General features: G+C 36.3%; 4 protein-coding genes across 7 annotated transcripts; 3 read left to right on the forward strand and 1 right to left on the reverse strand.

Moving 5' to 3' along the window:
* The first annotated feature begins 1,235 nt into the window (after positions 1–1,235).
* On the forward strand, positions 1,236–3,501 carry LOC117780202 (mitochondrial magnesium exporter 1). 4 transcript variants are annotated; one of them, XR_004617064.1, is made up of 6 exons: positions 1,236–1,570; positions 1,644–2,076; positions 2,169–2,339; positions 2,409–2,583; positions 3,174–3,286; positions 3,409–3,501. XR_004617064.1 is itself a non-coding variant. In XM_034616635.1 (5 exons), the coding sequence occupies exons 1-4, from the start codon at positions 1,460–1,462 to the stop codon at positions 2,579–2,581; spliced, it is 888 nt and encodes a 295-aa protein (XP_034472526.1). In that variant the 5' UTR covers positions 1,236–1,459; the 3' UTR covers positions 2,582–2,583; positions 2,676–2,771. The 4 variants fall into 4 exon arrangements, 3 of the variants coding, with proteins under 3 accessions (XP_034472526.1, XP_034472528.1, XP_034472527.1); XM_034616635.1 differs by lacking the exons at positions 3,174–3,286; positions 3,409–3,501 and adding an exon at positions 2,676–2,771; XM_034616637.1 differs by lacking the exons at positions 3,174–3,286; positions 3,409–3,501 and adding an exon at positions 2,697–2,771.
* On the forward strand, positions 3,448–11,242 carry LOC117780201 (congested-like trachea protein). The gene is made up of 5 exons (XM_034616633.1): positions 3,448–3,598; positions 4,165–4,313; positions 4,365–4,800; positions 10,682–10,861; positions 10,922–11,242. Exons 2-5 carry the CDS (start codon positions 4,185–4,187, stop codon positions 11,107–11,109), a joined length of 933 nt encoding a protein of 310 aa, XP_034472524.1. The 5' UTR covers positions 3,448–3,598; positions 4,165–4,184; the 3' UTR covers positions 11,110–11,242.
* Positions 5,018–8,905, reverse strand: LOC117780200 (insulin-like growth factor-binding protein complex acid labile subunit). Its single transcript, XM_034616632.1, has 4 exons — positions 8,743–8,905; positions 8,342–8,687; positions 6,494–7,344; positions 5,018–5,952 (listed from the first exon to the last, which is right to left on the reverse strand). The coding sequence occupies exons 1-4, from the start codon at positions 8,794–8,796 to the stop codon at positions 5,134–5,136; spliced, it is 2,070 nt and encodes a 689-aa protein (XP_034472523.1). The 5' UTR covers positions 8,797–8,905; the 3' UTR covers positions 5,018–5,133.
* Positions 11,243–12,028: 786 nt separating the features above from the next.
* On the forward strand, positions 12,029–12,717 carry LOC117781885 (congested-like trachea protein). Its single transcript, XM_034618766.1, has 3 exons — positions 12,029–12,363; positions 12,428–12,506; positions 12,575–12,717. Exons 1-3 carry the CDS (start codon positions 12,327–12,329, stop codon positions 12,678–12,680), a joined length of 222 nt encoding a protein of 73 aa, XP_034474657.1. The 5' UTR covers positions 12,029–12,326; the 3' UTR covers positions 12,681–12,717.
* Positions 12,718–12,762: the final 45 nt, after the last annotated feature.

Here is a 12,762-nt window from a genome sequence, read left to right on the forward strand (position 1 = left end):
ATACTAAAAAAACAATATCAGAATATCTTACTCAGTTTTCAAGTTATTAATTAATTTCATAAAACTGCTCAAATTCCCCATAGTGCTCTGTTAGCGCTCGTCGAAAAGTCATACAAAATAAGAATATTCATCTCTCGCCCTCTTTGCACATACGTGTCCTTATGTAGCCAGACAGAGAGAGATGTATTTGGGCGCGCAGGCTCATCTCTATGTATGCGTGCATCTTACAATAAGTGTGTGCATATGTATGGGCTGCTGAGAGAATTGACAACATCGCTTTGTTAATAAGTTGCTTCCCTTTAAAATTTGTATGTAAGCTCTAATACCCTGTACAAATAAATTTTTTAATGAAGAAATTTTAAGCGCAAATAAATATTCAAAATTATAAAACAACACATCGCATATTTTTTATTATCTACATTTATAAAATTATAAGATTTACGATGTTTTTCTTTATAAAATATTAAAGACAATTATTTTTTATAGCTAAAGGGTATTTCATAGCACGCATGTTTTGTGTTTCGCTTGCTGTGCCAGCAACGAGCTCGGCCAGCCAACTGAATAGAAACCAAAAATAATTTCCCTCAAACGACGCGTCCACCGAAAAATTACCCAGTGGACGCCCCGTCATGCTTTTAGCTGAGACACTTTCAGTTGTATGGGATGACTTCTCTATAGGTTATTTGCTTAGTGCTATTATCCAGAAATATGGAGATTTTCAATATATATTCAGCTATGTTTTGCTAATATATTTCTAAAGCTATGTAAAAGTCCACCCTAAAATTATTTCCAGCCAGAACCAGCTTTCTTTTCCTCTAAAAAGTTGGCAGCACTGTTCATGAATACCAATCCTTTTGAATGCCAAATAAACGGAAATTATCATTCGAATTTCTGTTTAATTTAATTGACGATATAATTAGCTAGTTATGCAGTATTACCAGTTGTAATTCTTGTAATGAACATAAGTATTGCAATTGTAGTTAACATTTGTTTTTTCAAAATACATTTACAATCTGTTCAACATGAAAGCCTATCAAAATTATTATTTTTAAAAATGTAAACTGAAACAAAAAAAGTACACTAAAACGGAAGTCCAAACTTACAAAATTGGTAAATATTACAATTAAATTGCTGCGATCAGTTAAGTTTAGTGGTTACTGTAATGTTAACTTACACAACAGCTGATTTTGGTATATCGCTGATAATAACAGTTTTACATAATGTTAAGTTTTTAGTTGGCAGAAACATATGGTTTCTTTGGAATAAAACTGTGTTTGCGATGGAAATTGAGCTCGCTGTCGAAATTCCGGAATTTCTTAGTACAAATAAAAGGCAGCGCAGCTCACTGATAACATAACCCAAGCAACAGTCATCACACGTGCATGTATCAATTAGTAAGCGTCGCTAAGAAGTTGACGATATTCTGGATTTATTTACGTAAATACTGTGCAGCAACAACATGACAGCGGTAACAACCGATCACAAAGCCAATCCCGCGAAATCGTTTATCGCTGGCGGATTTGGAGGCATCTGCAGTGTGCTCACCGGCTATCCACTGGACACCATCAAGGTATATTTTACAGAGATTTTATCAATATAAAACAAGACTTGAAATTATTTCCGTGTATTACAATAATTTGTAGGTGCGACTACAGACAATGCCATTGCCGCCAGCTGGGCAACCGCCCAGGTACAAAGGTATTATTGACTGTGCCGTGAAGACATTTAGTACGGAAGGTGTGCGCGGATTCTATAGAGGCATATCAGCACCTCTGGTCGGTGTGACACCTATTTATGCTGTGGATTTTGCCGTTTATGCGGCATGCAAGCGTTTGCTTCAAACAGACGATCAGATTAAACTGTCCTATACACAAATCTTCATGGCCGGTGTAGGCGCTGGCATATGCTCAGCCCTTGTCACAGTGCCAACGGATCGCATCAAGGTGCTCCTGCAAACACAGCCAATCACAGGGGGACCCCTGATGTACAATGGCATGGTGGATACAGCCTTCAAACTCTATAAACAGGGCGGCCTTCGTAGTCTCTTTAAAGGCACCTGCGCCTGCGTTCTCAGAGGTTAGTATATAACTTAGTTTATGCGATAGCTTAAGTCGATTTAAATGAAATCAACAACGTTTGTTCAATCATTATTAACACTTCATTTACAGATTCACCAACTGGTGTCTATTTCGTTGTCTACGAGGGTCTACAGGATTTGGCAAGACGACGAGCGGGACATATAACACCGACTTCAACAATATTTGCCGGCGGCATGGCTGGCATTGTATTTTGGTCTCTAGCTGTGCCTTTTGACGTACTTAAAAGTCGACTGCAATCGGGTTAGTATCTTGAAGGCTTGCACTACCGTGTATTCCCATCGATTATAACTTTAATTTCCTTTTATATAGCGCCCGAGGGCACGTATAAACATGGTATTCGGAGTGTTTTTAGGAACCTAATGGCCACAGAGGGTCCCAAGGCGTTGTATCGCGGTGTATTGCCAATTTTAATACGCGCCTTTCCCTCAACTGCAGCGGTTTTCATTGGCGTAGAGTTGGCCAACGATTTAATGAATTTCTAGACGTAAGTTTAAGGTTGTGGCCAAATAGATGCTATTTTACTGTTTTATTTAGTATATAAAAACTGTGTAACTAAATATATAAATATTTTGATAGAAACCTTTGAATTCTGTACAATGCCGCGCGAATAAGGTAAATGGCAAGTGTGATCAGCTGTGCAAATGTTTGTAAATATTAAAACAGGTTGGCAGCGCTGAATTTTCACATTACAGTTGAGATGGAACCATTTCGTGTTTGTCACACGAGTAATACATTCGTGCCGACTGTAATTGTTATACAAATAAAATATTAACATTGTACTTGTATTGAAAACACAAAGATAATAAATAAAATAAATAATATATTAATTTATTTTTACAATGTGATGGTAAGCAGTAAAGCAATTTAATTGTAGAGTGCACATAATTGAAGGGATCGTGCTTATTCGTGAGTGCCTGTTGTGTTTTGCGCTCCTCTCTAGGTCGACATAGCAATTACACAAAAAACATTTTTACATTGCTTCGGCATTTCCATTTTTAAATTTGTATTGATAAGAAAGTAAACAAACTTCTTATTAAAAATATATGTGTATAATTAGCAAAGCTTTTCCGGCAGATTGCTGTTGTCAAAGATAGAAGCGGCAGTGCTCAATACCTAAAGCGACAACGGACTTTGAACCCAACAGTGCCGGCAATGCAGCAAAGTTAATACAAATTGAGTTTGCCTAGGTACGTACATACATACGTAACAACGCAACGTGTTCACATTTTGGCCAAAACCAAAATGCCAAAGTTATTTGACGCTAAATTCAATGTGTGTTGATAACGATTAAATCCGTTCCCTTTCTCAGACGCTGCCTCTGAAGCGAAAAATCAGTCAGAGCTTTGCGCTGCTGCCAGCAACAGGTTCCCACTGTGACGCTCTTCCGCTGCCGCTGTCACTGCCGCTGCCACCGCCTCTGCTACCCATCGCCTCTGCTACCTCCATCGCCACAACGACAACTTTATTTTTGAGCTTGGGTCACTAATTTCGCTTATCAGGTGAGAGGCTACTGAGGTACAATTTGCGAATCCTTTGGGTGATGTCGTAACACTTGTCGCATTTGCATTGTTGTAATTGTTGTTAATCCTTATCAGCTAAAGCAAATGTCCAATACAGATTAGGCAATGTCTATCTATGGTCAAGGTGCAAACTTCAATAATGACTTTACAAAAATATATGTGTATAAATATGTATATTTATGCAGATTACAATGCAAACAAAAATAGAGGGAGTTGTATTTAGATTAGATATGCGAAAATATTACACACAGCTGCTGTAAAAAGTATGTTAAAAGGTTAATAGACCATTTTGATTTTTTTTTGCCATATACAGTCATAGACAAAAGTATTGATAATTTAGTGAATTCTCGAGTTATTGTAAATTATGTATCAAGCTTGTATTTTTTCTTAATTTTAACAGATATTTGCACAGATATTTTTATTAATGGCTTTAATTACAATAAGTTGATCAAATGCTGCAAATGTTAAAGTATTATTTTTGATTAACAGTAATTTAACATTAATGTTTTGATAACATTATTATCAAATAACAATATAATTTGCAGATTCCACAAATTTTGTTACTATGGCAGTTGCTGAGAAGTTGGAGAATGCACCTACAGAGCGCAAAGCAAATCCGATTAAGTCCTTTATCACTGGCGGATTTGGAGGCATTTGCAATGTGCTCTCAGGACATCCCTTGGATACAATTAAGGTGCGTCAAATAGACCAAAATTCAAGACTACTAATTTTATTCACTTTTTAGGTGCGTTTACAAACAATGCCACGACCCGCGCCTGGCGAGAAGCCTTTATACAGTGGCACCTTTGATTGTGCTGCCAAGACCATACGCCAAGAGGGTGTTCGGGGTCTATATCGGGGCATGTCGGCGCCTTTAACAGGTGTCGCTCCCATATTTGCCATGTGCTTTGCCGGTTACGCAGTTGGCAAGCGGTTGCAACAGCGCGGTGAGGATGCCAAGCTAACATACTCACAAATCTTTGTGGCCGGCTCCTTTTCCGGTCTCTTCTCCACATTTATCATGGCGCCCGGGGAGCGTATTAAAGTGCTGCTCCAAACCCAAGGCACTGGCCCCAATGGCGAAAAGAAATACTCTGGCATGATTGATTGTGGCAAAAAACTATACAAGGAGGGAGGTCTGCGTAGTGTATTCAAAGGCAGCTGCGCTACAATGCTCAGGGGTAAGTTATCCATTGTCTATATTGTAAAAATATATTCACCTTTGGTGGCAAATAAGTAGTTCAAGACTGTGCGCTGAATGCTCAATTTATAACTGATTGGCCTTAAGCTTATGAATAAGTTAAGTTAATTAATTCTTAAAGATTGACACTCCGTACTAGATAGTGGAAAAATTTTAAAAATTTGAGATTAACCTCTAGAGTTGGAAACAGAAGTTGATTTTCAGTCTAAGCGTAATTGTATATATTTCAGTTTATCTAATTAACTTGTCATATTAATCATTCATTAAACATTATATTCAACTTAAAGCTATACTATGTGCGAGTGTGTGCATGTTAAATCTCATTGGACATTTCCTGTGTCTCAGATGCTGGCAATGATGCCTCATTATGTTGCATCTGCTGCTGCTCCTGCTGCTGTTGCTGTCGCAGTATTAAATCAAGGCTGTTCCGTTGTGCGAAATGCACTTTGTGTTGTTTCTTGGAAGGCTTCTTCTTCTGTTTTGGCTTCTTGGAGCTGTTCAAGTGTTGTTGCTGCTTTTGCATCTCCAATTTGCGCCAATGTGGCAGGCCACGAGTGCTGGACGCCTTTGAGGGTGTAAGAATTAACATGGCGCCACAATGGAGTTGTTTACGCATCACATAGTAAACACTGCGTCCATTGTAGTTGGCACATCGTGGCACAAGACTTTTGTCCGTCTCGTAGCTTACGACATGACGACAGGAAATGTCCTGGCCATGAATATCGCGGATGCAGCTCTTAACGCTGGGCAGGCGTATCGCATTAGTGAGTCGTGGCTTCCAGCTGCTCATGTCACAGCTGCATTGCCAAGGATTCTGATCTAGACGTGCCGCACGCAATCGCGGCTGTTGAAAGAATCTTGTGGGCAGTGTTATCAACTGATTTCCCTGTAGTTGCACCATCTCCAATTGCTGTTGATCATCCAATAAACCATTCGGCACATGTGTCAAATTGTTGTGTGACAAGTTGAGCAGTTGCAAACGCTTGACACCCATAAATGCATCCATCGATAACTCCACGATGCCGCATTGACTCATGTCCAGCTCCCTTAATTGCTCCATTCCAGCAAATGCATCAAACTGCACGCTGACAATGCTTCCTCTCAATGTCAGTTGCTCCAAAGATTGCAGTCCCTATGGGAAGACACACAGATTCAGCTTAATAATGTAATTTAAAAATTGAGTATCGATAAATGTTCAAGTATTTAAACTCGAGGAAATTATTGAAAATGCTTGTTTTAAATACAATTCCTGCATTATGCAAACTGACATTGTATGTTCTGTAAATTATTAAAATAATTAAAGCCCTTACATTGAGAACTTTTCTTTTTAAGAAACAAGTGTCTTAAAATGTAAAGTACAAAATTTTTCTTAAGGTTGGTTTTTGTAAACAGTTCATTTTTTTTTAAACTTTAACATGAAAATCGTATTTTTTTTTAGATTCTTGGGTAACACTGTAGTTTTTATGAATTAAAATAATTATGCCAACAAAAATTTATTTAAAAAACTTCAGTGTAATAAAAATATCAAAAGAGTACATTTCTTTCGAAAAAATAAAAATTCATATTTCTTAAGAATTCTACAGAACAAATGCAAGTAAAAAAAAAAAACTCAAATCTCACATTACTACAGTTGCATTATATGTAAAGTTGTATAAAGTTAAACTACAACTTACCTTAAAAACTCCTTGCTCCAAACTGGCTGTGGTTACATTTCCCAAGTGCAGTTTTTGAAGTTTGTGCAACGAATCGAACTGTCCATAGCTGTTCCAGCTGCGTAACTCCAGAGCTGCCACTTCACTTCCCAGCTGCAACTCCCGAGTATCGTTCATAACCCAAAATGTTGCGGGCAATATGTACATTATGGGATTCTGTCTCAGATCCGCCTTCTGTAGGCGTGGCAAGGGGGGAAAACTTGATTCACTTAAACGCTCCAAATGATTGTCTGCCAGATTGAGAGTCTCCAGTTCCAGAAGACCAGCTAATCCTAAATAATACAATCGTGCCACAGAGTTGTGAGCCAGCGAGAGGCTTCTCAAATGTGGTGCACCCGAAAATGCAAAAGGTTGCAGCTCCTCAATGTCATTCCGCTCGAGGCTTAGATAATGCAACTGCGTTAGGCCATCGAACATTTGCCAGTGCAACTGGTTCAACTGACAATTGTGAATGCGCAACACTTCCATTCGACTCCAGCCATGGAAACTTGGCATTCGTGTCTGTTTTAATCGTTCCACATGCTGTTCATAACTCATTATCTCCACAGCGGCATCTGCCTCGAATTGCAGCTGATATTTGGGTGTCACTTCATTCCCAGCCACATCACTTGGCGGCTTGTATTCGTAATCATCGCTGGGCAACTTGGAATACTTGGGACGCTGCAATTTATCGCTCGCTTGTAATCGCAATCCCTCGAAATTGGCGTGCTGCAGAAACTCCAGCGGTTCATCGATAATAAGCGTTGTTGTGTCCGTGCCGCGAATTTCCAGTGTCATCAGCTGGTTGAGTACACGCAGGCTGCTAGTATTAACTGTAATTGAGAACATTGGCTTTGGCTTATTTTGGCACTTGATTTGAAGTTTTAAGCACATTTAAGCTTCTGGTTAATCTTTAAAAGCTTACAAAAGTAACTTCTCTTTTCTTAACTTAACCTTTGGCGGTTTAATTGAATATTTGATTGTCCTTTTTAACTTAAAGCGCATCACAACTATCAAAAACTTTTTAAAAGTTCACTTATTTGCCTGTCTTTTGTTATACAAAATAAGCTTACACAAATATTAAAAAACTCACAAAGCTAACAATCTAAGTTAAGCTCAACTTTTTTTGGAATTAATTTAATCTGTTTTTGCTATACTGGTCATCAAATATTTTAATTATTTAATCTTAAAGCACATAAAAGCATTAAAGAAGATTAAACAATGTTGTTTTGCGTCGTCTGCTCAATTTGGGCATTAATCATAATATTACATTCTATCTCAAAAGAATTTCAAGCTTCTAGCATGCTTTTCAAGTTTATAAAGCTAGCGGTCCACTGTCCACTAAACTCAACTCGCTCTTGATTTTGTAAATTTTTGACTAAATTATTGGGTATCGAGTAATCTATTTCTTTACTACTTAAAGCACATTAAAGCTTTATCTGAGCTTTTAAAAACCTCACACAGCTGTCTTCTGTTATACAAACTTGACAATAAATTAGTCGACTTTCAGTATACAGTACATTAAAGCTGCTTGGAAAGCTTTTGATAAACTAATCAAATGTTTGAATGTCAATTTGCGCTAATTGGATACAAATTTTCTTATATACGTTTCGTATAACGAATGTTTAATCTTTAAACGCTACCTTAGTGAAATGTCATCATGTTATACTTATCGCTTGAAACACATTAAAGCTTTAAGAAAGCGCTTGCAAGATCAAGAAGATACTTTATCTTCTAATTTAACTAGGCTTTTATAAGATTAATAACATTTTTTAATATCATCCACCGAAATAGCGATTCTTAATTAGAATCTGCTGTTATTCAACTCACCTGTCAGCTGATTATTCAAACTGCCCGTGTGCAAGAGGATCAATGCCTGTAGATCGATGGGCAGGGCATTGAGCAAAAGCTGCGTTTCTTTCTCCTCCTGCAGAAGACAAGTCGCTAGCTTTATTCTAGAGGGCATTAGAAAATCTGCATCATCAAGATTGGTATCATCATCAGCGCTGGTCATGTGATTCACCCAACGTGCAATGGGCAGCTCATTGAAGGCGGCATATTGGCAACTGCAGCTCGAGGGGCAATTAGATCTATCCTGTTCAGCAATTGGGTCCGCCTCCACGTCCACCTCAAATTCCACCTCCCCATGTGGCAAGGCAGCATGCAACTGGCACTGCTATTTAGAGTGTCTCATTAGCTGGGCAACGAAATATTATTTGCAGATCACTCACTATCAACATAACGATCATCAGTTTCATTAACGTCATTATCGTTATCATTCTCATTATCGTCTGCGGCTATGTCCAATTTCGCTTCCGATGTCGGATTTCTTTCAAGCAGGCACGTTTGCCTCGAATTCCATTCATACACTAAAAGTCTGTCCCATGGTTCCCATTCAACTGAGAACGAAATCAGCAAATAACCGACAATTCGAAGTCATATTTAATATCTTTATGTATTTCTAAACGGAAATGAGGCTGATTTAACATCCTCAGCGATAAGGTCCATTGCTGTTAAATGTATACATGTATATTATGTATAACGAGAAAAGTCTGGCTATGTTGACTGCAGTGGGCATCGTGTCGGTTTGAAAAGTTTTTGTCCACATGGCTGAGAGATCATTGGGCACAAGGTCGTCTCGCTTGTGTATGACGCAAAAATCTTTTTCGTTATAGATTTCGGATTATCTCTTTAAATTTTTATTTTATATAAAGTCTTCTTCATTTATCATAAATATTGATGTTACCAATTTTAAGTATTTTGTATAACATCTGTCTCTAGACTCTATGAATATATTTTAACAAAAAGTTTATCCGTCTTTATCTGTTTCTCTCTCACTGAAGACTTAGCAACAGCTTTATAAATATTGACACTTTATATTGTGCTTCCAGTATTTGTTTTTAAATAATCTATAGTTTATAAAATTGATAAATTTTTCACTTAATAATTTAAATTTTGGTTGTTTTAAGTAAGTATTATATTCAGTTAAAAAATCACTTTCTTTCTTTTTCTGTCTCTATCGAAAAATGATGAAGCTAAAATCTTAGCATACGCTCTAAAAATAATGACATAACATTTTCCCAGTATTGTATCATATATTTTGAATTAAAAACAAATTTTTTTCTCTCTGAATATTACGTATTGTAAAACTTTGTAAAAACCTGTTAATATTTTTTTTGAAATCTATTCGAAATCGATTATAATTATTTGAATAAATTTAGTTAAAGTACATTGTATTTATTTATAATGACTGTTTATCTTATTTGAAAACTAGTTTTTTACTCATTTCAAACGTTTATTTACGTTTTTGTTTTTATTCATGCTGATATTTAAACTCTTTCTTATATCAGTCCAGTAACTTGTTTATATTTTCTTCAGCATTCTGCGCTCGCTACATATACATACATTATAATATACTACCCTGTAAAATGTTGGTAATGAACATAGAGGGGACTTATAACTTTAATTAAAAGGTTGTAACAATGGAAAGAAGGCAGCTACAATTTAATAAAGAAGAAATAAATATTAGCTATGTTAATTTGAAAATTTCAATACTTTTGCTAGTTTTAAAGTTATTTCTCTTTTGTCACATATTTCTATTATCACGCTTTTATAAGATCTTAGTATTTTAATCGGATAAACACAAAAGTTATTCAGCAATCTATAGTGAATCAGTGGCGCCATCTACCGTTCGATACTTGCAAAGCATTTACTTTTGTCTTGGATACTGAAGTTAGTGACTGTGAATAATTTTTGTGGTATCTCAATACGGATTACATGGTATCTTGTTGTTGAGTGCTCTCGACTGCAGTTGGTATTATTATATGCATATACTTATAAAGTTTATCAGACTTTTTCATTTACAAATAAACAAGTCAACTATGTCGCCGTGGAAGTCGCCGCTGGGTTATCCCACAAATAGAGAATTTAAATTCACACAGTGCTCGCATAATTGCCGTATCATATTTTCAGATCATCAAGAAAGAAATAAGAAAAACAATTAAGAAAATAATAAGAGAAAATTTTATGAAATGTGAGTAAATGATAAGAAATGAGAAATTATGAAGTAAATGTTGTTCCTTATGTAGTTATATAGTTCTTAATTATTAGTTAATAACATATATTCAAACTGAAGAGCATATTTAAACATTCTTTCAAATCGAATTGCAGATCTGCCTGCTAATGGCCTGTACTTCCTGGTGTACGAGTACATTCAGGATGTGGCCAAGGCGCAATCGAAGACGGGAGAAATCAACACTGCCTCAACCATATTTGCTGGCGGCGCTGCTGGCATGGCCTACTGGATTTTGGGCATGCCCGCTGATGTCCTTAAGAGTCGACTGCAGTCGGGTATGCTATACATAAAATATTTAATAGCTTAAAGATATTGAAGTTTTAATTCTTTTGTAGCACCCGAGGGCACCTATAAGCATGGCGTGCGCAGCGTGTTCAAGGATTTGATTGTTAAGGATGGTCCATTGGCTTTATATCGGGGCGTAACACCAATTATGATTCGTGCCTTCCCAGCGAATGCTGCCTGCTTCTTTGGCATTGAGTTGGCCAATAAGTTCTTCAACTATTTCACTCCCAATTTCTAGTTGAAGATGAATTGTTATTAATTGTAGTTGCTTTTACCCCAGGAAGTGCAATGAATTTATTCAAATGTTCGTGTTAAGAGTCAAAATGTGTAGAGCTAAAATAAAAGCGTATTTTTATATTAACTTAGGGATGAAAATCCAAACTGTGAATCGAGTTTAAATATACTTGTCGATCAACAGGTAAATAATATATCAAGCTACAAATACCGAGGTTTGCGAGAACACTTTTTAAATGTGACAAGGAGAATGTACAGAGATACAGCCAAATATTGATAAAATTGACATTCCTCAAAAATATAAGTTAAAATTTGACAAAGTTATGACAAATTGGTTTTGTAGACAGAATTATCTTTGAATATAGTTTTGTCAACACATTTTGTGATTTTTTGCGTCATTATAATAGACACTTTTTCTTACATTCATTTTTTGTTGGAATAAAGTCAAAGAAACTTATCTATCTACGGAATTTTTAAAACTATATATTTGCATGAGGTTAATGTGCTGCAGCAGTCTAAAAGTCTCAAATGCAGTTTAGAATGCACAGTGCAGTGCAATTAAACAAGCAGTGTAGAATATGCGTTGTCACAGTTTGAGATCCAGAAGTGCAGTACAATGCTGTGGAGTTGAGCAAGCAGTGCATTATAAAAGATAACCTTAATAACAATTATTCAGTTGTAAAAAAAAAACGCTTAGCAAACAAATATGATTTGAATTAAAAATGGATAAAAAAAATAAAAATTGTGCCGTCTAATGAATTTATTACGTAATTTTAATTAGTTTGACAGTCACAAGTGCAACTTAAAAAGATCTGTACTATAAAGTGGTTACTCGTAATCTTTTTGTAATTTTATTTTAATTACTCTTATTTAATTGAAGACACGGCGCATGTTGATATTGTTCAATAAGTGATTGTATAATAGCTGTTCTCAATTTTGATCTAATCGATATCGAGACACAATTATCACATATTAAGTGAATTTATAATCCCGTTTAGTTAACTATTGTGGCGCGGCGACTTTGACGCACTAATCCCAGGGTATTTAAATCCAAATTAAAGTTATTTTATATTTATAGATATACCCGCAAATGGACTATATTTTCTAGGCTATGAGCTGTTAACAAACGAGTATAAGCGACGCTATAACCGACCCAATGTAGACCTAATACCGGCAATTGTCGCGGGCGGATTGGCGGGTACATTCTATTGGATTGGTGGCATGCCAGCCGATGTCCTAAAGAGTCGACTGCAATCTGGTAGGTGGAGGGGAATCCCCTAAAATAATTTAATTTTTATTTTTATTTATCTTTAATCTGTCAGCACCTGAGGGCAAATTCAATGGAATTAGAGCTGTATTGGCGGATCTATTGAAGAATGATGGAATCACCGCCCTATATCGGTAAGTTTATTAAATTGTTAATAATATTAACTTTAATTAATATAAATTTTTTTTTTAAACTTTTTAAGTGGCTTTACACCTGTCATACTGCGGGCCTTCCCCGCCAATGCCGCGACCTTCTTCGGCATCGAGTTGGCAAATGCATTCTTTCGTATAGTTGCTCCCAATTTTTAAAAAATTTTAATTAATATATGAAATTTACAAAACAATAGATTTATTTGAAATGTTCATTAACAAGCAATAGGTTGAAAAAAAT

Source organism: Drosophila innubila (genome assembly GCF_004354385.1).
Source record: "Drosophila innubila isolate TH190305 chromosome 2L unlocalized genomic scaffold, UK_Dinn_1.0 4_B_2L, whole genome shotgun sequence".
In the NCBI taxonomy this organism is placed as follows: domain Eukaryota; kingdom Metazoa; phylum Arthropoda; class Insecta; order Diptera; family Drosophilidae; genus Drosophila; species Drosophila innubila.

Coding starts and splice junctions, on each gene's coding strand:
- LOC117780202 (XM_034616635.1), top strand. CDS start 1,460: ATGACAGCGGTAACAACCGATCACAAAGCCAATCCCGCGAAATCGTTT. Junction 1,571..1,643: donor ATCCACTGGACACCATCAAG/GTATATTTTACA, acceptor AATAATTTGTAG/GTGCGACTACAGACAATGCC. Junction 2,077..2,168: donor CTGCGCCTGCGTTCTCAGAG/GTTAGTATATAA, acceptor CTTCATTTACAG/ATTCACCAACTGGTGTCTAT.
- LOC117780201 (XM_034616633.1), top strand. CDS start 4,185: ATGGCAGTTGCTGAGAAGTTGGAGAATGCACCTACAGAGCGCAAAGCA. Junction 4,314..4,364: donor ATCCCTTGGATACAATTAAG/GTGCGTCAAATA, acceptor TTCACTTTTTAG/GTGCGTTTACAAACAATGCC. Junction 4,801..10,681: donor CTGCGCTACAATGCTCAGGG/GTAAGTTATCCA, acceptor ATCGAATTGCAG/ATCTGCCTGCTAATGGCCTG.
- LOC117780200 (XM_034616632.1), bottom strand. CDS start 8,796: ATGAGAATGATAACGATAATGACGTTAATGAAACTGATGATCGTTATG. Junction 8,688..8,742: donor TGATGATCGTTATGTTGATA/GTGAGTGATCTG, acceptor CACTCTAAATAG/CAGTGCCAGTTGCATGCTGC. Junction 5,953..6,493: donor TGGAGCAAGGAGTTTTTAAG/GTAAGTTGTAGT, acceptor GTCTTCCCATAG/GGACTGCAATCTTTGGAGCA.
- LOC117781885 (XM_034618766.1), top strand. CDS start 12,327: ATGCCAGCCGATGTCCTAAAGAGTCGACTGCAATCTG. Junction 12,364..12,427: donor AAAGAGTCGACTGCAATCTG/GTAGGTGGAGGG, acceptor TTAATCTGTCAG/CACCTGAGGGCAAATTCAAT. Junction 12,507..12,574: donor GGAATCACCGCCCTATATCG/GTAAGTTTATTA, acceptor AAACTTTTTAAG/TGGCTTTACACCTGTCATAC.